Source organism: Macadamia integrifolia, chromosome 2 (assembly GCF_013358625.1).
Source record: "Macadamia integrifolia cultivar HAES 741 chromosome 2, SCU_Mint_v3, whole genome shotgun sequence".
NCBI classification, from domain to species: Eukaryota; Viridiplantae; Streptophyta; class Magnoliopsida; order Proteales; family Proteaceae; genus Macadamia; species Macadamia integrifolia.
This window is the reverse complement of record NC_056558.1, coordinates 26,509,896-26,532,069: the sequence shown is the minus strand read 5'-3', so window position 1 is coordinate 26,532,069 and position 22,174 is coordinate 26,509,896. Positions and strand designations below refer to the sequence as shown.

The 22,174-nt window shown below is 39.9% G+C and overlaps 2 protein-coding genes across 3 annotated transcripts in view; one reads left to right on the top strand and one right to left on the bottom strand.

Moving 5' to 3' along the window:
* The first annotated feature begins 511 nt into the window (after nt 1-511).
* On the top strand, nt 512-3,807 carry LOC122072160 (putative pentatricopeptide repeat-containing protein At5g65820). The gene has a single exon (XM_042636728.1). It carries the CDS (start codon nt 667-669, stop codon nt 2,698-2,700), a length of 2,034 nt encoding a protein of 677 aa, XP_042492662.1. The 5' UTR covers nt 512-666; the 3' UTR covers nt 2,701-3,807.
* Nucleotides 3,808-3,885: 78 nt separating this feature from the next.
* Nucleotides 3,886-22,174, bottom strand: part of LOC122072163 — a 27,627-nt gene continuing 9,338 nt past the window's right edge. For both annotated transcript variants that reach the window (XM_042636731.1, XM_042636730.1), the window contains 4 exons: nt 18,451-18,686; nt 8,916-8,952; nt 4,409-4,466; nt 3,886-4,288 (listed from right to left, as the gene is read on the bottom strand). In XM_042636731.1, the coding sequence (XP_042492665.1) occupies nt 4,209-4,288; nt 4,409-4,466; nt 8,916-8,952; nt 18,451-18,686 (411 nt within the window). In that variant the 3' untranslated portion in view covers nt 3,886-4,208. The remainder of the gene's footprint in view (nt 4,289-4,408; nt 4,467-8,915; nt 8,953-18,450; nt 18,687-22,174) is intronic.

The window sequence follows — 22,174 nt, the reverse complement described above, 5'->3', positions numbered from 1 at the left end:
CCATGCTCAATGGAGCAACTTCATTAGTGGCTGTAAACAGCTAGGAGTGTGAGTGTATGGTCCTGGTTGATGTCCAATAGCAGCAATGCCTGTGTGTTTCTTTTGACTAGTTCTGAAACATATGATAGTTTGAACCATCTTATTTTTTATCCAAGTCTCTTCAGGTATTGAAAAAACATTACAAAATTTCTTTGGGAATCAATCCTTAATTTTTAAAATGTCAGTATTGGAAGCACAATCAAATTACAGCGAGAGCAGACTATGAATCATGGTGTTAATGCTCAAATGGAAACAGTGAAAATATAAATGGCTGACAGGTCTCGTGGAGGTTGGAAAACCTCTCTTTCCGCATGTGGAGCCTGTGGAGCACGAGATTGCTGCCTAGTCATGTGGTCTGCAACAACATGGATCAATGAGAGTGTGTGAATGGGCATCAGTAGGATGAAAATTTCTATTTTGTGGGTAGGGCTCCGATTCTAGGGTTAGGGTTTCTTGGCATGAGTCGGTTGAATTTGAGATTTGCCACGGTCGATTCCGAATCGGCCTATTCACCGATTCAAACTTCCGATTCCTGTATCCCGCTTGTCTCATTCAGCTTTCAAGAAGCTTGGCGATGCCTATTTTGTCTCTCAGAGTCTCAGCCAAACGCAGAGGAACACAAGAAAAATGCAAAGGATTTCTTCGAGGAAGCTTCTTTTCGGAATCGAATTCCGCCTTCTTCTCTCTTCGAATCCCTATCATTGCCGCAGTCAAGTTGAAGAATTCATAACAGGACCTGCACTTCAACCATCCTATGATTCACCAAAGCTTCACCCCATCCAGTCCTCTTCCCCTCAAATTATTACAGAATCCAACCCATATCAGATTGTTCAAACCTCGCGTGCATTATCGACCTCCAATGGCGATGATTTACAGAAATCGATGAACTTAAGGAATCCAAGCATCGATAGAAAGCGAGAGTTTGGATTCGTTTGTCTTGAAAACAAGCATGCATTTCGAACAGATCCGTCTAATTCCGATGAATATACTGCAGATGTCGAGAAGATCTACAGAATTCTGCGTAAGTTTCATTCAAGGGTTCCCAAATTGGAACTTGCGCTTCAAGAATCAGGTGTTATTGTAAGGTCGGGTTTGGTCGAACGCGTATTGAATCGGTGCGGTGATGCCGGGAACCTAGGGTATAGGTTCTTCGCCTGGGCCTCGAAACAACCTGGGTACAGGCATAGTTACGAAGTTTATAAGGCCATGATCAGGGTTTTGGGGAAGATGAGGCAGTTTGGTACCGTTTGGGCCCTAATCGAAGAGATGAGGAAAGAGAATCCCCACTTCATCACGCCTGATGTCTTCGTTGTCTTGATGAGGAGATTTGCTTCCGCTAGAATGGTTCAGAAGGCAATTGAAGTCTTGGATGAGATGCCCAAGTATGGGTGTGAGCCCGATGAGCACGTCTTCGGGTGTTTGCTCGATGCCCTGTGCAAGAACGGCAGTGTTAAGCAAGCTGCTTCGCTGTTTGAGGACATGAGAATCAGGTTCACGCCTAATCTCAAGCATTTTACCTCCTTATTGTATGGTTGGTGCAAAGAAGGGAAACTCATGGAGGCTAAATTCGTTTTGGTTCAGATGAGGGAAGCTGGCTTCGAGCCGGACATTGTCGTCTACAACAATCTTCTCAGTGGGTATGCAGTGGCTGGGAAAATGGGGGATGCATTCGACCTCGTGCAGGAGATGAAGAGGAAGGGATGTGACCCAAATGCAACTTCGTACACAATTTTGATCCAGGCACTCTGTTCCAGAGAAAAAATGGAGGAAGCTATGCGGGTTTTTCTTGAAATGCGAAGAAGCGGATGCGTTGCAGATGTCGTGACCTATACCACCTTGATAAGCGGATTCTGCAAGCGAGGAAAGATTGATAGAGGTTATGAGCTTCTGGATAGTATGATTCAGCAAGGCTGCAATCCAAACCAGATGACTTATTTCCACATTCTGGCGGCTCATGAGAAGAAGGAAGAGCTAGAAGAATGTTTGGAAATGGTGAAGGAGATGAAAAAGGTGTGTTGCAATCCTGATCTCAGCATCTACAACACTGTGATCCGCCTGGCCTGTAAATTGGGTGAAGTGAAGGAAGGAGTGAAAGCTTGGAATGAAATGGAAGTCAGTGGGATAAGCCCGGGGCTTGACACCTTCACCATCATGATCCATGGGTTCCTCGAGCAAGGCTGTTTACTTGAAGCTTGTGGTTACTTCAAGGAGATGGTGGGGAGGGGTCTTTTATCTGCTCCACAGTATGGAACCCTTAAGGAGCTCCTGAATTCGTTGTTGAGAGCAGACAAGATTGAAATGGCGAAAGATGTTTGGAGTTGCATCGTTACCAAAGGTTGTGATCTCAATGTGTACGCATGGACGATTTGGATTCATGCATTGTTCTCAAATGGGCATGTCAAGGAAGCTTGCTCCTACTGTTTGGACATGATGGATGCAGGGGTCATGCCTCAGCCAGATACCTTTGCAAAGCTAATGCGAGGCCTTAGGAAACTTTACAACAGACAGATTGCGGCAGAGATCACAGAGAAGGTGAGGAAGATGGCTGCAGACAGACAGATAACCTTCAAGATGTATAAAAGACGAGGTGAAAGGGACTTGAAGGAAAAAGCCAAGGCAAAGACAGATGGGAGGAAAAGGAGGGCTCGTCGACGTCATTGAGGTCGCCTTCGTCAAGACGGAGCTACTAACATTGTGAAATTGGAATGATGAGGTGATAGAATCACTTGCTTGTTGCTCTATGCAAAAGGTGTTGCAAGGCTGGGCTGAGCAGAGGAGTTTGATTCAACTCTTTTTAACTAATTTTTTAGCAGCTTCAATACCTCATAGCTCGGCCTCTGGAGAGGAGAAGATTGTCCAGAACCAACCCACGCTTGACTTTTTTAGGTCCTTTAGGATGTGTAATAATGCACACCAATTAGAACTTCCGTTCATACAATCAGAAGCAGTATCAGTGATCACTGCAGCCGGGTGTCAATGCAGGAGTATTTATGTGTTCTGAATTCAAACTACTAGAGTCTTAAGAGTGGGTTGAGGTCAAGGGATGTATCGTATGAAGGCTGGAATTAAGCGGCAGAGGCTGTGGAGAATAAGTGCTTTTTGGCCAATGGATGAGGGTTAGCCTGGTATGGTTCAATGATCCACTTAATTGCAGAGTGAAAAGATTTTACTTTGGTTCCAGGGTATCTGTTTCACAACAGCCAGAGGATTTTTACAGGCGGTGGACAAAGAGTCTAAAAGATCATGGATGAGTAATGTGCTGTCCCAGAGTTTCAAGAATTGGAATCAGATCCGTATGGAAATTGGCTGAGCCTGATACTGATATGGCTGAACACCATGTCGCAAGAGAATGGCATGCCAAACTGTATCAAAAGCAGGAGTAACAAAGTGGGCATGCAGATTGTTATTTTTTCAGTAATTTTCCCGAGAAGTACTCTTGTTGGGCTTTGTGTGGGCATTGCCACATAAAAACTCTGAATTTTGGACGAACAGGCAACTTCCAAATATGTTTCCAAGGGAATGGTTCATTTAGATACGCCTTCATCTTTAAAACTGCTAGACAGACCTGTTTCTTGGCGAGATTACCAATCCTGTCATGCTGGACCAGACTGCTAAGTGGGAGTGGCCTTCTTGCTTGATCTTCTGGGGTGCCTTATAACAAAGGATCATCCCCCTGCACTCCCACTGTTATTGTAAAACATTGTAGCTTTTCAAGCTATCGGATATACGTTTCTGAATGCTTCAAACAGTTTCAGTTGTTCATTGGCATCGTACACTCCAGAAAGTCATCATTCACTATTATCTATTCTCCTGTAATGAGATGCATGTGAGAGAGAGAGAGAGAGAGAGAGCAAAATTTCCATGTATTATTGGACTTAACGTTTCTACAAGTATTACAAGCAATTGGCATACCTAGGAGGCATGTGTATACCAGGAAAAAAAAAACTGATACAATAGAAAACGCCACTGTATATATGGTTGCCCCATTCACCCATTGACAGCAGCTTGCTGATCATCCCAAATCACCAGAAACATGCGAAGCTACTTAACATTCAGCTTTGGAAAGGTCATCACCACCGGGGGATTGTATGTGTGAACCAATGTCAGAAATCCTTGAATCCTTCCCCCATGTTTTTCTGAAGATAGATATCTCTATACTCCTTGCTTGATTAGAGCTTCTCATTCTTTCTTTCTGATTTTATTGCTTCATAGGACAAAAGCACCTCTTTGAACTTTGCTTCAGCACCCTCTGCAATGGAACATGGCAAGCACCGGACGATCAAAACAAATCAGACCACTACATCAGGAGCAAGTGAAACTACAGTATACTGCAAGATACAATCAGATTTAACAGTCAACTGACACTAACCTTTATTATCCTTGTTTTGATCTGGGTGGTACTCCATTGCCTTTGCTCTAAAAGCTGTCTGGAAACAAAAGTTTACTACGACATAAAAAATATGCAACTAAGAAACAAAACATATAAGATGAATAAAGATGACAATAATGTCTAGGCAATGAGCTGTTCAAGAATAGATCACATCAGTAAACTACTGCACTTGAAGTGCAGTTCAGCCCTGGTAACCCCCCACCCCCCACCCCCCACCCCGGGTTCGGGCATTTTTAAGCTTCCATAATTTTAGGCACCAAAACCCCATCAATATTACAATGCCTCAACACTATTTCCATTCATGCTTATCTCCTTAAATCCACAGCTTCAAGGCAACAAGAATATTAGCCTCCTATATGCAAGTGTTTTAGGCTCCTAAGAAGTGTTATCTTCTCTCAAACATGATGGGCCCAGCAACGCTCTCACAAGGCTCCAACCAATTTACCATGCAAAACATACCTTCGGTTAAAACAGTGAACAAAACCAAAAGACGAAAAAGCAATTGATTGTATAAAATGATGTATTTTCTAGCAATTCTATTAGGTTGTGTGCAGGGTATAATGCAGGTGAAAAGCATGGAATCACTTCTTCTTCACGTTACTTCTGCTTCCTTATTTTATTTTCCTTTCCTTCTTCTCTTCTGTGTTTTCATCTTCTTTTTCTCTTTTTTTTACCTTCTATCATGTGCTGCTATTGTGTTCATTATGTGCTGCTATACTACGCTTATTTTTTCCTTGTTACTATGACCATTGTTTGATTTATTACGTGCTGCTATTATTCTGTTTTCCCCATCAGAAAAATGTGTTGAATGTTCTGCATAAAATCTCAGTTTCAGTTTTATTATGTTGCATGTTGTCCCTAATTGTTGACTGATGGTTATAGAAGGGCAGTCTCAAGGCTTTCAATTTTCTGATAGACGAGTGAATGAAAAAAAAAAAAAAAAAAAAAGTGGTGACGCAATCATGTTTCTGATAGATAAGCATACTAATATCATTACTATACTAGACGTCTGGGATAGGGGGAAAAAATACTAACACACTTTGGATCGAGGAGTCACCTTGACAACTATGCATTTATGTCCCAAGCTATTCTTTTATCTTCTTTAGCTTTATCTAATTCTAGACAATCTGCATGTGCCAACTTGGACAGACTACAATGCAATAGGAACATAGAATTGAAAAATAAAGGGAGTGGTATTTCTACGCAGGCCAGTCTCCAGAGGGTCTATAAGTGGGCCTTGGTTTTGCCATGCAGCAGGTCAGATAGGGCTGAAATTTTGCGGACAAGTGAACCCCAAGTCCCTTGCTCACATGTCAAATTTCATCCCATTTGGAGTTGGCCAATGGCAAATCAAGTATTGAAAAATTAAGGACTCTGGAGAGAATGCGCAACAAAGAATGGTTGGCTAGAGGTCGATAAGGTTAGAAATAACCTGCTGATGACCTCCGTCCTGTCAAAATGTACCCTCTTCTCCGCCCTTGTGGCGTGATCTCCTCCGCCCCAGTGGCGTGTTTTGTGTCCGCCCCTGTGGAGTGTTTTTTTTCTTGTTTTTCAGATTTTCTTGTTCTCCTCCGTGCTATCTTAAGTGTTTACACAGATCTGCAATAGATCTTTCCTGTTCACCCTCTTCCACTTCCACCGTATCACCACTCCAACCCCCATTGTTTCTACAGCCCATCTAGATCTTCAGAAACAAAAGTTTTGCTGAATCCTCATCCAGGTCTGCAGACAAAAGATTTGGGTTCTAGATCTCATCTCGCTTCATTTAATTTTTCGGTTAAGATAAACCAGATCTTGTCTCCGTTATCTTTGAACTTGAGTCCTGATCGAGATCTAGTGCTCTCTGTCTATTTTCTAGGGTTTCAGTGGTTCTATTGCTGGTGAAACCACCCGATTCTCCTACTCCTATTCCAGTTCCCACTCATCTGCTTTCTGTTTCTCTTTTTTTCTTTCCTCTCTTTCTTTGGGAATTGGGGAGAGGATGGAGAGCGAGAAGAAATCATCGCCGGTATTTGATGTTGGTGCTTGGACGATGAAATTCATCAGCTCCATCGGTATTATCATGGCCAACAAACAGCTCATGTCCCCCAACGATTACAATTGCTTCTTCACCACAGAGACGATGGAGGAGTCAGTTCAGTTGTCCAAGTCGATGCTGCAGGTTGGTGCTTTGCTTGATGATTCTCTGATTAGATATGTGGCTTACATGGCAGTTCAGAGCTGGGGTGTTTTTTGCAAAGTTGGGCTGATGAAGGGATTCATGAAACATTATTACAACACGTTTGGGGTTGGTGCCCACTTGTTTGCCTTTGGGTTCAGAAAAGAGACAGAGCTGGGAGCTGAAGTCGTTGGAACCTTTGTGCTTCTCTACATCGTCTTCTCCGCCACCGATCGGAAGAGAAGCCCATGTGACTCACACATCCCTAAGACTGTTGAAGCTGCTGCAGGAGTTGTTGGCTTTCTTCCCGATGCTGTCAGCAGTGCTGCTATTACTAGAGCTGCAGATTGTCCAGCGCAAGCTTCACGTGGGCAGGATGAGTCGATCATTCCAAACATGACTTTAGTCATCGGTTTGGGCAAGCATGACGCGGTATTGGCTGGGGCTTCAAGTCCTAAGATGGTGGCAATGGTGGCCATGGTGGTGGACAAGCATGGGCATCCAATAGCTGATATTCTTAGTATCTTTAATGTTCCGTTTGATGTAAGCTGTATCTTCAGCGTTTTATCTAGGAAAGTGGTTTGTTTCACCCATCCCCTAGTCAGGATGACCCTGTCAATGGTATGTAAGACAGTCTGGTCAATTTCCATTCCTTGGTTTTGGGTGATATGTATCCAAACCTGAATGAATTTCGTTTTACCAAAAAAAAAAAAAAAAACAAAGAATGGTTGGCTGAAAAGTAGGGATGCATGGGCACGCTTGGGGAAGTATTTTATTAGATTTGAGTATAATAATACATGGTCCAAACCATTCTCTCAATATCCAATGGTCGGAAGAGAGAACGCAACAAAGAATGGTTGGCTGAAAACTACAGGGATACATGGCATACTTGGGAAGTATTTTATTGAATTTGAGTATAATAATACATGGCTCATCCAAACCATTTTCTCAATATCCAATGGTTGGAATTCAGAATCGCTAGATCACCCCTCCACGTGGCCAGGCCTGCTTAGAGAATCTCTTCAAGGGGGCCAGTCTAAAGAACTTTTGCCAAAAACAAATGCTAAACTAGACATAATAAAGCAGATCACATCCCTTGTAAGAAGAATTTTCAGATTTGGGTTTGGTTCATCTTTTTGGGCCAAGTTGAACTCACAGTTCAAAAAGTTAGGCCCAAATGTAAGTGCCCAGTGGGTAATATTGGCCATGGGGCAAGTAATTTTGAGTTTTCTACTGTAACCGGCCCATTCTGTAAGCCCAAATATTAGGAATTTTCATGCATGTACGGGATTAAGTAGTTGGTATCTATTTTATTAGTTTCTAATTCCATGTATTGAGTTACTTGGTTGTTAAAATAGATATTAAGTAGAAGTTTCTAATTGGTTACTTTCTATTTTGCTTCTAATAGCAATGGATCCTCTAGAAGGATTCTGTCCTAGTTTCTATTTTATTTGCTTTCAAATTTCCTTGTAATAACTAATAAACAAGGATCCTTTCTAGAAGGATTCCTTTTTAACGTTTGCTTGGAAGCCAAGTAGCAAGGAGAGTAAACAGCAAAGAGCATACTAGCCCACAGATTTGATGTTTGGAAACTAGCTCTATGCGTGTGCATATTGGTGATTCAGTCACAGGCTCACAGCCCTTGTGGTGAAGCAAGCGGCAACCCTAGGTGGTGAATCCTTGGTTTGGGACTGGTGGTGAAGCCTAGTGGTCATATCCCCTTCTTCTCTTGTTCTTATTTTTTCCCTTTTCTTTTCTTCCTCTTCCTTCACTGTATTGCAGTACTTTCAGCAGGTCTTGTGATAGGAGTTGTTCTCCTGTTCTAAGAGTCTGAAACTTCAGCCTGTGATTTCAGAGAATTTCACCATCAAATTAGGCTGGATTTTAGATATGTGATTCCCTTCCCCTTCTACTCCGTTCGACCCAAATTTGAGCACCATTGAACTGATGGATTGAGAGTTATGTTAGTTTTCCTTACTATTTTCTGTTTTACTCTACTTTCTATTTTATATCCATGTGTGTTTCTCCTAATCTAACCATCACCTTGCTTTGATTTTTACCACATACTCACTCCATTAGGACCTGTTAACATATGTTAGTTTCAGCCCCATCGGATTTGTCGTTCGCAAGTTATAATCACATAAAGTTTCTGCCCTATTTCTCAGTTTAGAAGTTCACAGCAATTCTGGTTTCTCATAGGTTTGCTACTGTTTGTTACTTCAGCCTAGCTAAACTCATCACATAATAAATCAAAATGAAACTGTCCTCAAAATTTAAAATGGCGGATAATTCCACATCATGATGGCAAAAAAATAAATGTGTGAATACCTTAATCTCCGTTTCTGTGTATGGCTTTGATCTCCACCTATTACAACACAACCACCAAAAAGAGAAAAGAGAAAAAAAAACTGTCATCAAGCAAGACAAACATATTGCAATGAAACTGAAAAACAAATATATCAGATATTCACTTCACATTGCTACATAAGCTTTCTCAAAATGAATGTAGGAAATAACTTATCAACTGAACACAAAATGTTTGTAGAGAATAATCAGTAAACCTTTCTTCTTCTTCTTCTTCTTCTTCTTGTTTTTTTCTATTTTCGGTGTGTGGGGTGTGTGGTTCTGGGGTTAAAGATTAATATTCAAAACTGTAGCTATATAAACAACTAAGGAATGAGTCCGGAAACAAACCTCATTTTAGTATCCATAAATACATTTCAGTCAAAACTTGTTTTTTCCAGAGCTTATTTCTCCATGACTATAGTTGATTTGGGCTCGCAAATTTAAAGAACCAACATTACAGCACTTAAAATGTTGATTTTTACATAAGTATATAACCCTTTCCCTAATTAAAGTCAGCTTTTAAGACTTTTACATAAGAAACATATTAATCAATTTGGAAATTAAAAAAAAAAAGGCACAATTTTCTCATGTACAGCATATGATTGGTTCTAACAGCATCACTAAGTGATGAGTAATGCCTGATAGCAACTCCAGTTATTTTGAATTAATATTTAGCTTTAGTAGCTTAAAATATGAGAGTGCCATGTTTGGAAACATAATTGGGGGAGGGGGAACATAAGGGGGAAGGAGTCAGATGTGAGACTGGCCATTCATTCTCAGACGTGTAGCATTTAGAGATACTTATATATGCAACCCCGGGTTCAAAAACCTCAATTTTAGGTCGCTATGGATCCACCAAAGTGAATAAAACTCAGATAACAGGAGTAGTGGGGATCCTGTAATTTCTGGAGCAATTTAGGATCCTTTAGAGTCGCAAGTACTAAACAGAGTCAGGGATGAAACAGGAAATAAAAGTTGAGGGGAAGGACCATTCTGGAGTTTCCATACAGTCTAGAGATTAATCAGAGACAACTTCAGCATATAAGGGCTTTGGATAATTAACAAGAAACAGAGCCTCATGTGTAAATATTGAAAGTAGGCCATCACCTACCTCTTGACAAACACACAGGGCGGTAGAATAGAACCTGTATGTATCGATAGAACTTCTACATTCGACCACCAATCAAATCGCAACTCATTGCCCCTCTTGAATGCTAGCAATAATAATCCCAACAGATCAGATGGTATTTCACCCTCACACTCAACAATATAAGTTGCCCTAGGATGGAGAATGTTAATAGCAAAACTAAGGTAGGTGCTTGAATGATCAATGAAATCACACAAGACTTTATTTATACTAAGCAAAGGAAAGGAAAAAATTACAAGTATGCCCCCTTCCACCGCCCCTCATTAACTAGGGTCGGTGGAAGGGGGGAAGGCCAAGAATGACCTTGCGGCATTAGTTACATCTTTCAACACTCCCCCTCAAGTTGGTGCATAGATATCACACATGCCCAACTTGACTAAACAAGGATAAACCTTTCCTACTAACCTCTAAGTTAACACATCAGCTAACTAATCACCAGACTTCACAAAGGGAACACAAATCAAACCAGAATCCAACTTTTCTTTGATGAAGTTCTGTCGATCTCCACATGCTTGGTACGATCATGTTGTACTAGGTTATGAGTAATACTGATCATAGCCTTGTTATCACAATAGAGCATCATGGAAAGACGAACATGTACACCAATATCATCCAATAAAGTGCGTAACCACTACAACTCACAAATCCCTTGTGCCATGGCACGAAATTCTGCTTCAGCACTGGATCTAACCACCACATTCTACTTCTTTTTTGCGCCAAGTGACAAGATTCCCACCCACGAAGGTACAATAACCTGAGATGGACTTTCTGTTAAGTGATCCGGGCTAATCAACATGTGTACAGGTTTCAACTCTGAGATGATCATGAGGAGATAAAAGGATCCCTTTTCTGGAGCAGACTTCAAGTATCTAAAGATATGTAGAATTGCATCCATATGGTAGGAATAGAGATCACATATAAACTTACCAAACTGACAGTCATAGCAATATCAGGACAAGTATGGGAGAGATAGATCAGTTTGACCACCAACCGTTGGTAGCGCCCTTTGTCAATAGGTTCACCCTCCTTTTTCTTGAGCCTGGTACTAGCTCCCATAGGAGTACCAGAAGGATGACAGCGCTATAAACCAGTCTCTGACAGTAATCAAGGATGTACTTCCTCCGAGACAAAAATATGCATTTCGAAGATCAAGCAACTTCAATCCCAAGAAAGTACATTAGTTTTCCAAGATCCTTTATTTCAAACTCTTGACCAAGAAAGTCCTTAAGGCAACCAATCTCGACACTGTCATTCCCTGTCACCACAATGTCATCCACATAGCACATAGACAATGAGAATAATAATTCTATCACCAAACCTTTTTATGGACAATGCGTGGTCAGCATTGCTCTGCTTACACCAAAAGATGTCATTGCGTTATGAAATCTTCCAAACCGCGCTTTAGGTGATTGCTTCAACCCATAAAGAGCACGCTTCAACCTACAAACCTTGCCCTAAGCCCTTACTGGAGAATCCTGGAGGAATATCCATATACACTTCCTCATTGAGCTCTCCATGGTGGACAACATTCTTTACATAAAGTTGTTGGAGATCCCATCCCAAGTTCACAGCTCATGAGAGCAACACTCGTACAAAAATCAATTTGGCAACGGGTGCAAATGTCTCCTAGTAATCAATTCCATATGTTTGAGTGAACCCTTTAGCCATAAGCCTTGCTTTGTACTTGTCCACAGAGCCATCTATCTTCTATTTCACCACAAATACCCACTTACAACTGACTGGTCTTTTCCTAGGAGGAAGAGTCACAAGGTCCCATGTAGCCTTCTTTTTTAGGGCATCTATTTCTTCCACCATTGTTGCCTTCCAATTTTCATCCGTAAAAGCTTCCTGCCAATTCTGGGGAACATGACCAAAATAAAGAGAAGACACAAAAGCACGATAGGAGGGAGAAAGGAAATCATAAGAGACAAAATGGGATATGGAGTGTTAGTACAGATTTTAGTGCTTTTTTCTAAGAGCAATAGGCTGGTCAAAACAATAAAGTATACTTGATAAAGAGTTAGGCTCAATCAGCTCTGGATCTAGGATTGGCGAAGGGATGTGCAAAGGTGCTGTAATGGTGGTGGTGGTTTGAAGTTGTTTATTTCTGTTGTAGCCCCTACAATAAACATAAAAAGTTGAATCATCAATCTATCTCTGAAATTCACCAATAGTTCACTGAACTGGAGTAATCTCCCCCTGAGTTGGGATCTCCTCCTGAGCTGGAATAGTAGTCTCTATCCCCCCCCCCAACTCTCTTTTTGAACATGAGGATCTTCAAAGGATGGTGTATACACTGGTGGAGCAAGCAGATTTGGGGTCACCGAGGAGTAGTAGCCAACGCATTCATGAAACACAACATCCATTGTTACCATAGTACAACAAGTAGGAGGATGGTAACACTTATATCCTTTATGTGTAGGAGAATACCCCAGAAAGATACACTTAAGACTACGAGGTTCTAATTTCCTAGTTGAGTGATGATCCCTAGCATAATAGGCACACCTAAAAGTCCTGGGAGGAACTAAATAAGATAAATTCCCTTGAAAAACATCAATAGGAGTCCGGGACTCTAGAACATGAGTAGGCATGTGGTTGATCATGCAAGTAGTAGTGAGGACAATATCACTCCACTACTGAGATGGAACCTGTCTAGCAAACATTGTGGCTCGAGCAATATCTAACAAGTGGCTATTCTTGCATTCGGCTACTCCATTCTGAGCTGGAGTACCAACACAGGTTGTCTAATGAAGAATCCCATGATCAGCAAGGATTTTTTTAAACTAGCCCTCCATGTACTCTGTGCCATTACCACTACAGAGAATCTTCAAAGTGCCATTGAACTATGTCTGAATCATCTTATGGAATCGTTGAAAACAACTGAAAACCTCACTTCTGTGTTGCATCATATACACCCAAATAGTTCGCAAGTGCCAACCAATGAAAGACACAAACCACCATTGGTCAGAGATAGATGTCCGGCGAGACAGACCCCAATCATCAAAATAAACCAAATGAAAAATCGAAGAACTTTTATTCAATGGAAAATAATAGGAACGAGTTTGTTTAGCCAGAGTACAAGCTTCACAAAAAAATTCATCCCTAGTACATTGCTTACTATAATGCGGAAATAAAAGAAATAAAGTCCCAAGTGGTCGATGTCCTAAACAACAGTGCCATTGTTGTAAATCAGATGGAATAAAGTGTAGCTGATGAGGAGAAGTAGAAACTGCAGTTGTAGGGAGACAACCATCATCAAGCAAATAGAGACCACCCTGCACCTTACCACATTCAATCGTCTTCCCCGTTACCAGATCTTGAAAAATGTAGTGGGAAGGAAAAAAATGTTAATTTACAATTTAAGTCCCTAGTAAAGCTACTAATGGATGCAAGTTAGTAGTAAAATTAGGGATAAGAACATTGATTCGAACCCTTCCCAAAGACAAACGATGGGGTGCCATCTGCTATCCTAACTTTATCCCTGCCTGAGGTGGGTGAATACTGGTGAGATAAACTGGAAGAACCGGTCGCATGATCAATGGCACCGGAGTCAATGATCAAAGGATTAGAGACCACCGATGCACAATGACCACCAAAAATACCTAAATGAGCAAAATTGGAACCTGAAGGGGTTCAATTGGCAGGCGCTGATGATTAGAAGCGTTTAGCATACGCTAGAAAGCCTAGAGTTCCTCCTGGGAGAGGCATATCAGTTGCAAGTGGTGTGTCAATAGTCTCAACTTGTTTGGATTTGGTTTTAGATCAACCACGAGCACGCTTTGCCTCGAAAACAATTGGTTTTCCATGAAGTTTCCAACATGTTGCCTTGGTATGGTATGGCTTGCTGCAGTGTTCACATTTAACAATTTCCTTGGTGGTGTCAGCAGTACAAGTTGCTCCCTTTGAAGCAATGGTGGAAACAATCTGTAGGGATGATTTTTCAGTAGCAGGAGGATAAAGCATAGAGTTACGATGGCACTCCAAAGTATAACCAAAGCAAAGGATTATTCCAGAGTAGGGAAGGGAGACCAACTAAGTACTCGCACTTGAATTTGATCATACTCAACATTCAAGCCAGCCAAGAAATCATACACCTTGATTTTGTCTACATGCTTACTATAGGCAACAATGTTTGAAGCACTAGTCGGTTGATAATCTGCAAAGTGATCAAGCTCATACCACAGACTCCGAAATTCAGCATAATACTCGAACACAAAGAGTTCCCACTGAGTATTGGTACAAACTTTCTTACGAAGATTAAACACATGAGCATCATTCCCCAATTGTCCATAGGTTTCCTTAGTAGCAGACCAGATCTGAGAAGTAGCATCTAACAACAAGAAACCTCTAGTAATGGACTGATATATAGAGCTAAGCAAAAAAGACGTTACCAGGGAGTCATTGGTGATCCATTTATCCTAAGGGCTACCCTCTTCAGAAGGTTTCTTTGATTTTTCTGTGAAGTGTCCAGTAAGTACTCTGCTAGCAATAGTCAGATAGGTGGATCTGGACCAAATGAAGCAATTAGTTCCCTCCAATTTCACAGAGCTAGCACCAAAAAGCATGGATTCATTGCGACCTTGCCCATCAGACCCTGAGGTTGTAGTAGTTACTTCAGACATAATGGCACAAGGAGAAATCGATAATGGGAGGGGAGAAGATCCAAATCTGCAAAACCAGCCATTTGAATTGGCCCAAACTTGGATTGAATTTCCCAATTAGGGTAATGAAGCATTCCTCCAAATAATATCGGATTTTGATGAAGAACTAGTGAGATGGGAAAATTAGGGTTTTAGGAGAAAACCCTAAATTTGAAGAAGATTAGGATCACATACATGGCCTTGGCAGATTGGGCCACATGTAAGGTCGATCTCTTCAATAGGGGGTGAGGAGGGTCTCCTCCAAATATCAGCTGATTCTAAGGATGGGAGCCCAAAAATCGATGGAGTCAGGGTTTTTGGAGAAAACCTTAATTTGTGAATATCGCAGATTGGTAGGGTCTTCAATCCTGCAAGCAATGAGGGATACTTCTTCTAGGTGCAGTACTTGATCTTCAAGGGGAGGTTTAATCTTAACAGTAGAAAGAATCAAACCCTATGATGAAAAGAATCAAACTTCACAGGGTAGGGAAAAAATACTCCAATTGCTAATTTGTAGGGTTTTAGGGTTTATATTATGGAGGTAAAATGGAGGGCAGCAACTAGATTCATAAGAATCACCTCATTAGTGCTACCCTGTGAGGGATCTAGCGAGACAAAATAAGAGAGAAGAAGTTGGAGGATGCGTTTGATGGAGGCTTGAAATATTGAGAGGGAAGAGAGGAGGGAGGCTGAAAACCTAGATCAAACTTTTAGGCTTTGATACCATGTTAACAGAAAAATAGGGTAGAATGCTTGAATGATCAATGAGATCACACAAGCCTTTATTTATAATAAGCAAAGGACAGGAAAAATTATAAGTATGCCACTCCTTCCACCGCCCCCTTATTAATTAGGGTCGGTTATTTCAACAGAGAAGTAAACCCCCAAGTCTCAGCCTCATCCATGAAGACTCAATCGAGTTCTAACGATTCTTCCCAAACCCAGTACTACCGCCAACAGCAAGGGAATAGGAAGAACAGAAATAAACAAGAAAGAAACATGGAATAGAATCAAAGATGTATAAGAAAAGGAGAGAACAATCTAACAGAAAATTTGAGGAAATCAGACTTGGTCAAAGGTCACGTGGTCACAAAGGCAGCAGCTTAACACCCTTCAGAGATCTCAAATTTTATATCATTCAATCCCAAAAACTGAATATTTCGATGGACTAGTTTACATATGCAACAGAGAGAAATCTACTAATCAAACTCTAAAATAATGATAGGGTTTGAAACAAACTCCAATCCAACCTACCAACTGCCAATAGGAATAAAATAAAATAATAAATACCAACAGAAAAAATTAGAATTAACAGATAAATTCCCAAAAATCCCTAAATAGACCATCACCCAGGTTTGGACTCAGTTCTTCTCGGCCTGGGTTTCCAGACTAGGTCAAGCCAATCCAGCCATGGATGTGCAACTGCATTATATATGGGAGGGGTAATATGAAATAGATATATGATAAATCATCTAGACAGTACCGAAACAGATATTATACCAAAAAAAAAAATCACACTAATTACTCAGGATATCTTAAGGATATTTACATAGGGCATGCATATCGGTGACAAAATGTGCATCTATTTTCCAGGAAGTATCAAAACAGTAGCTGTGTTTGGTATCTAATCAACATTCACCAACTTCCCAGGCATTCCCAGAAACTTATTCTGCATTATGTAGAGCCTGCAAAAACCAACAGCTGGATTTTTCTTCCTCAGCCTCTTGCTTGCCAATATGCCCATATAAGCAACTTTTAGATGTTTTCTTGTTCTGAATTGCTTCCTAGGAAGAAATGGACCTTTACTCCCTCAATAAACAGAGGGTTAATCTTTATCTATCCTAAGTTTGACAAGGTACCGGGCTTGCAATTGCATAAGGAGCTTGGGGCATTTTTGGCAAATTATCTTTTATTGAACTTCAGGGCCACACAAAAGGTAGAACAGGCATAAACAGTCTTGAATATCTATTTATTCCACTCACAAATTTCCAATTCCTTAACATAATTTTCTTGAAATGAATAACTGTAAAAAAATTAATTAGAAGAGCAACAATCATACAAAATCCAACCTATATGTTCTGCTGTCAACAGGACAAATATTATCCATATAAATATTAGATCCAATTAAATCAGAAATTGATAGACAGATACCGGACCCACTTATCAATATCCAATCATTTAATTAGGTCGGCAACAGATCATAGTTGTCAAGGCGTCGCCTAGGCGTCTAGGCGGTTTGCCTGGGGCCTAGGCGACAGCCGCCTTGTTGCACTGCATGTTGCCTTCTATTTCGCCACTTATTTATGCCAAATATCATTTATTTCATTTACTTAAGATATTATTCATAAATAAGCAAATACCCCCTATTTGAATCCAATAAAAATAGTTTAAAAATCAAATTCCAAAAGGATAAAAAGTCAACCCCCCAGTCCAAGAACAAAAACTGGATTTTGGTTATATGGACGATTTTCAACTTTTAAATGCTAGGGTTTTTCTCAATTATGAAAATTTTATAAATTCTATCATGTTAAAACATTGCTAAAAACCAAAAGTCCGGTAAAAAAATATTTTGTTTTGATATTCATAAAATTATTTTCATTCAAGCGATTTTAACAGTATTTGCGCACTTAAAAATAAGTTTGACTGAAGCATTACTTTGTCATTGCAACTCAGATTTAAGTAATCTTAGACTTGTTAGAAAGCTGGTTTTATATTATAACTAATACAAAAAGTTTCATGTAAAAATAAAATCATTTGACCAGTCAAACTTATTATAGAATTAGAGCATTTTTCTAAATGTTGATTTTTTATAACTTAATATGACTTAATGTTAATTTTTTATGATTTGATGTGGCTAAATGTTGATTTTTAATGATTTGATGTGGCTTAATCTTGATTTTTTATGATACAAGGTATATATAACTTACTAAATAATGTTAAAAATTTGAAAAAATAAAAAATAACACTTGTTCGCCTAGTTCGCCTTAAGGCGGGCGCCTTCTCGCCTAAGCGCTTAAACAACCCTCCACCGCCTTGGTTCGCCTTGGCGCCATGACAACTATGCAACAGATACATGCATATCTGATCCAATTAATATCCAACCTTTTTTTTTTTCTTTAATATAAATTACTGTATCCAATATTCAGATAATTAATGGATTCAGATGCTGATACACCCATGGAGACTTGTCAGATATTTAATCTGCTATCCACTAAAGTAATCAGGTCTGATTTCTGATATGCACATCTCTTCTCCTAAATGTTTACAACCCTACTTACATTCAGTTTATACTTTATTGACAATGTGGAGAAAGAATCAAATAAAAACACCTACAGTGGGACAAAAGGTTCCAACAGCATAAATGAGGTGTTATCACGCCTATGTCCTATACTAATGAGCAATGAACAGTTGACACCTAGCATGGTGGATTAACAAGACAGAGAAACTATAAACCAGCGAGAAGAGGAGGACCAAAAATTATTGGACCTCTGGGCCTTGTGCCTCTTTTAAGTCCCAAGAGGTGGTCCTGAAGGAACACACTCCTAATACTCCACAGAACCTTGTAAAGTCTTTAATTTTTTTTTAACCACAATTTTCATTTTAGTTTTTCGGTAAGGAGTTACAGTAACTGTCTTTATCCTATTTTTTTAAGTTTCCACATGGTACAGTAAAGCTAAATCAAAAGATTGATCCTATTGTCTAGTCTAGTCACTCAAACACTAATCACTACCTGTCGAGCCCCAAAACTGAGTAGTGATGCGATAATGAAATATTTCCACTGACTTGTGCGGTTGCCCTCGAATTAGTCCTTTGTTCTCTGTTAGATGTATCAGTCTTCCAATACCAATCATTTCGCTGAAAATGTTGATGATATGCTCCAGGGCCATTATCTCCCCAGCTCTCATGGCTCCTCTTATATTTATTCCGTTCTCTGTTGAACACACTTTGCATACGCCTTATACGCTCCTACAAAAAGTAGAACCCAATCAACTAAATGAAGTAGAGATGAAAGTACGATCACAGAAATATTCAGACCTACATCTGAACCTATGCACATAAACTGTAATTACAAATAGAGATATCCCAAAGTATTTCACATTATATTAAGACCCAGAACTAGGTAGATGTAGCATTCACACTGCTCTAGTAGGGGTATTTTGAAATACTCCTATTCAAAAATAGCCATACAGAGAAATAATCACTCCCGTTCCATTGCTGGACATCTAAGAATTTTCTTGGCGAAAGCAAAACTATGTAATGCTAGGAGTACTAGTAAATGGATCTTCCCCAAGCCACAAGATTTTAAGATATTTTTGAACTATGCCTCTACAGCTAAACAGGATTCTCTTTTGTGATTTTGACATCACAACAGATAAGCATATCAAAATATTACAGAATTTCACATTAACTAGAATACTAGATCCTTACAAACAATAATTCAGAATTAAAGAGTGGTGGTCAATCTAAACCCTATGATGTAGATAAGTCACTTGGGCTTATTTTATTGCAAATAAGCCTTGGGTTGTGTTCTGTATGTGTTGGGTCTTTGATCCCATGGGTTTTCTTTGAAATGAGCCACTTTAATAAGCCTAAAATATGGGTAGAAGGTAGAAGGTAGAAAAACGGGGTTTTATTCATTAGTTTAATTAGTTGCTATTTAATTCAATAAAGGGGCTCATTAGCCCATTAGTTGGTTGTAAAGTCCTATATGGACTATTAGTTAGTTAGTCCCACTCCATGTTGGAGTCATAAAGTCAAGTCTTAGTCCTATTTTGAATTCCTAGTTGTAGTAGGAGTGTCTAGTCCTATTGGGAAACTAGCTCCTAGTTGTAGTAGGAGTGTCTAGTCCTATTGGGAAACTAGCTCCTAGTATTAGTATAATTGTAAACTTCCCCTCTATAAATAGAGAGGCATATGTACCATTATTTGACAGATTTGAATAAAAGAAAGTTTGCATTAATGAAAGAAAGCTTGCAACTAAATGCTTAGAGCAGCTGAGATAGCTGCGGGTGAGAAGCCCAGGCTGAGATAGCCACTTCCTTTATTCTCTTTCACCCTTCTCAACCCCCCATCCGTTTTATTCTTTTTTTTATTTTATTTGTTGTAACATTCAAGAGGTATAATTCAGATTCTGATAAAAGTCTGCAAAAATTAGAACCGATCACCAATCCTAGTGGGAATAGAGAGATCGATCTCCTCTCTTTCTCTCTTCTGTACCTTGTTCAGCCAAGTCTTCAATCAGGGTATTCCAAGCCTCATAAGGGTCCCACGATCCTTACCTAGTCACTGTTGGAAGCATTCAGCTACTGTTCTTGAAGGTTCTTCTCAATTTTCTCTCCTATGTCAGAAAATCAAGAAAGCTTGTAACTTGACAGAGACACAAAAGCTTCAAGTTGTTTGTTTCCGGTTGATTGGTCATGCTAGAGATTGGTGGAGAGTCCATGAAAAGCGACTCCGAGTTCGAGGACATGAGCTTAGGACTTGGGAAGAGATAAAGTATGAGTTAGTGACACAATATCTCTCTATATATTTCCAAAGAAGGCTCTTCCCTCCACAGGATTCCCATCAGAATACATCCACTGCTGCCCAATCTAATGATCAGCCACATTATTTTCATGGGGAATTCCTTGAATGGATGCGTGAATTGGACATGTACTTTGACAACTACAACTTAACAGAGACACAAAAACGCCAATATGCATGTTCCCAGATGAGTGAGTGTGTTCAAATGCAATGGAAAGTCCGTGAAAGGCAACTTCAAGCTCAAGAATGTAAACCTAAAACGTGGGACGAGATGCAGTATGAGTTCGCAGGCATGTACCTATCTGAGCATGAACGAAACATGTACTTCCTTCCACCAGATGTCCAAAAGCCACCCACACTTGACAATAGCATGAAGGAATCATCATCCTCTATTGCGAATGAGCAACAAGAGAAGACACCTCTGACCAGTGAACTAGAGTCAAAAGTTGAGGTTAGTGTTAAAATTTTTCCAGCCATTCCTATTGTTGAGGAAGAACTAGTCATTGATGTTCCCATCAACGAGACTCATGTGGGAGAAGTAGAAAGCAACAAGATTGCAATGGACAATGAGGTTGAGACTAGGGAACTTGACACTACAACAACTGTGATAATTGTGAACAGCCAAGAGGAAGATCCTAAGGAGTTCAAGAATGAAGTTGTGTTTGAACAATCAATGGAATCGATTAGGAACCACCAGGTAGATGAACCAAAAGAGCTTTATGTTACATTTAAGTTAGAAGAGATCAAAGGTGCATATGTAGATGACCCTATGGATACATCTGAAGATGTTGAAGTTGAGCATATGGAGTTTGTCATCCCATTAAACTATCTTGAAGATCGAGCTCCTCACATTCTAGACTACATCTTTATCATCAAAGAGCTACCTAAATTTTTCTACAGCTTGAAGAGGGACGTGCACTATGATATAATCACCCTCACACTCTACAAAATTCGAGGACGAATTTTTTCTAAGAGAGGGCAAGTTGATGTAGATAAGTCACTTGGGCTTATTTTATTGTAAATAAGCATTGGGTTGTGTTATGTATGTGTTGGGTCTTTGATCCCATGGGTTTTCTTTGAAATTGGCCACTTTAATAGGCCTAAAATATGGGTAGAAGGTAGGAAAACGGGGTTTTATTCATTAGTTTAATTAGTTGTTATTTTATTCAATAAAGGGGCTCATTAGGCCATTAGTTGGTTGTAAAGTCCTATATGAACTATTAGTTAGCTAGTCCCACTCCATGTTGGAGTCATAAAGTCAAGTTCTAATCCTATTTTGAATTCTTAGTTGTAGTAGGAGTGTCTAGTCCTATTGGGAAACTAGCTCCTAGTGATGCAAATACGACTGCCCTTTCTTGGTTGGACCAGCATGACCGGCTTTGGAAGCCAAGAGCCAAGAAGAACTGGTCCAGCCCAGGGTTTTGGTCCAACAATGGTTGGAAATAAAATTAGTAGTTTACTTAGTATTTTATTTCATGCTTTTATTTTCCAGACTTGAACATAGGAGGAGGATTTACGTCCTTGCTTTGGTTTCCTTTTTATAGTTGTTTCCTAGTTTAGGTTAGTTTCCATTTCAGTTAAGTTTCTAATTTCATGTTCCTATTTTCCTATATATTGGCTGTAATCGATTAAAGATTTAGAGAGTGATTTTGACTATTGAATGAATGTGTTGAGTGTGATTCTCCTTTTTTCCCCCTCTCTACTCTGATTTCCCCTCTTCCCCAAGGGTTCTCCATCAACTTGGTATCAGAGCCGAAGGATCCTATTCCTTCCTCATCTTTCTTCTTCCCTTCCCATTCTCTGTGTCGGCTTCCACCGATACTGAGAAAAAAAAAAACCCGATTCTGTCCAGAGAAGAATCGAGCCCCCCCTTTTTCTCTACCGCCTCCTCTGTTCCTTCCGACAGCAGCAAAAAAAAAAAAATCCAAAAA

Excerpts from the sequence above, each read along its gene's own strand:
- LOC122072160 (XM_042636728.1), top strand. The coding sequence starts at position 667 with ATGCAAAGGATTTCTTCGAGGAAGCTTCTTTTCGGAATCGAATTCCGC.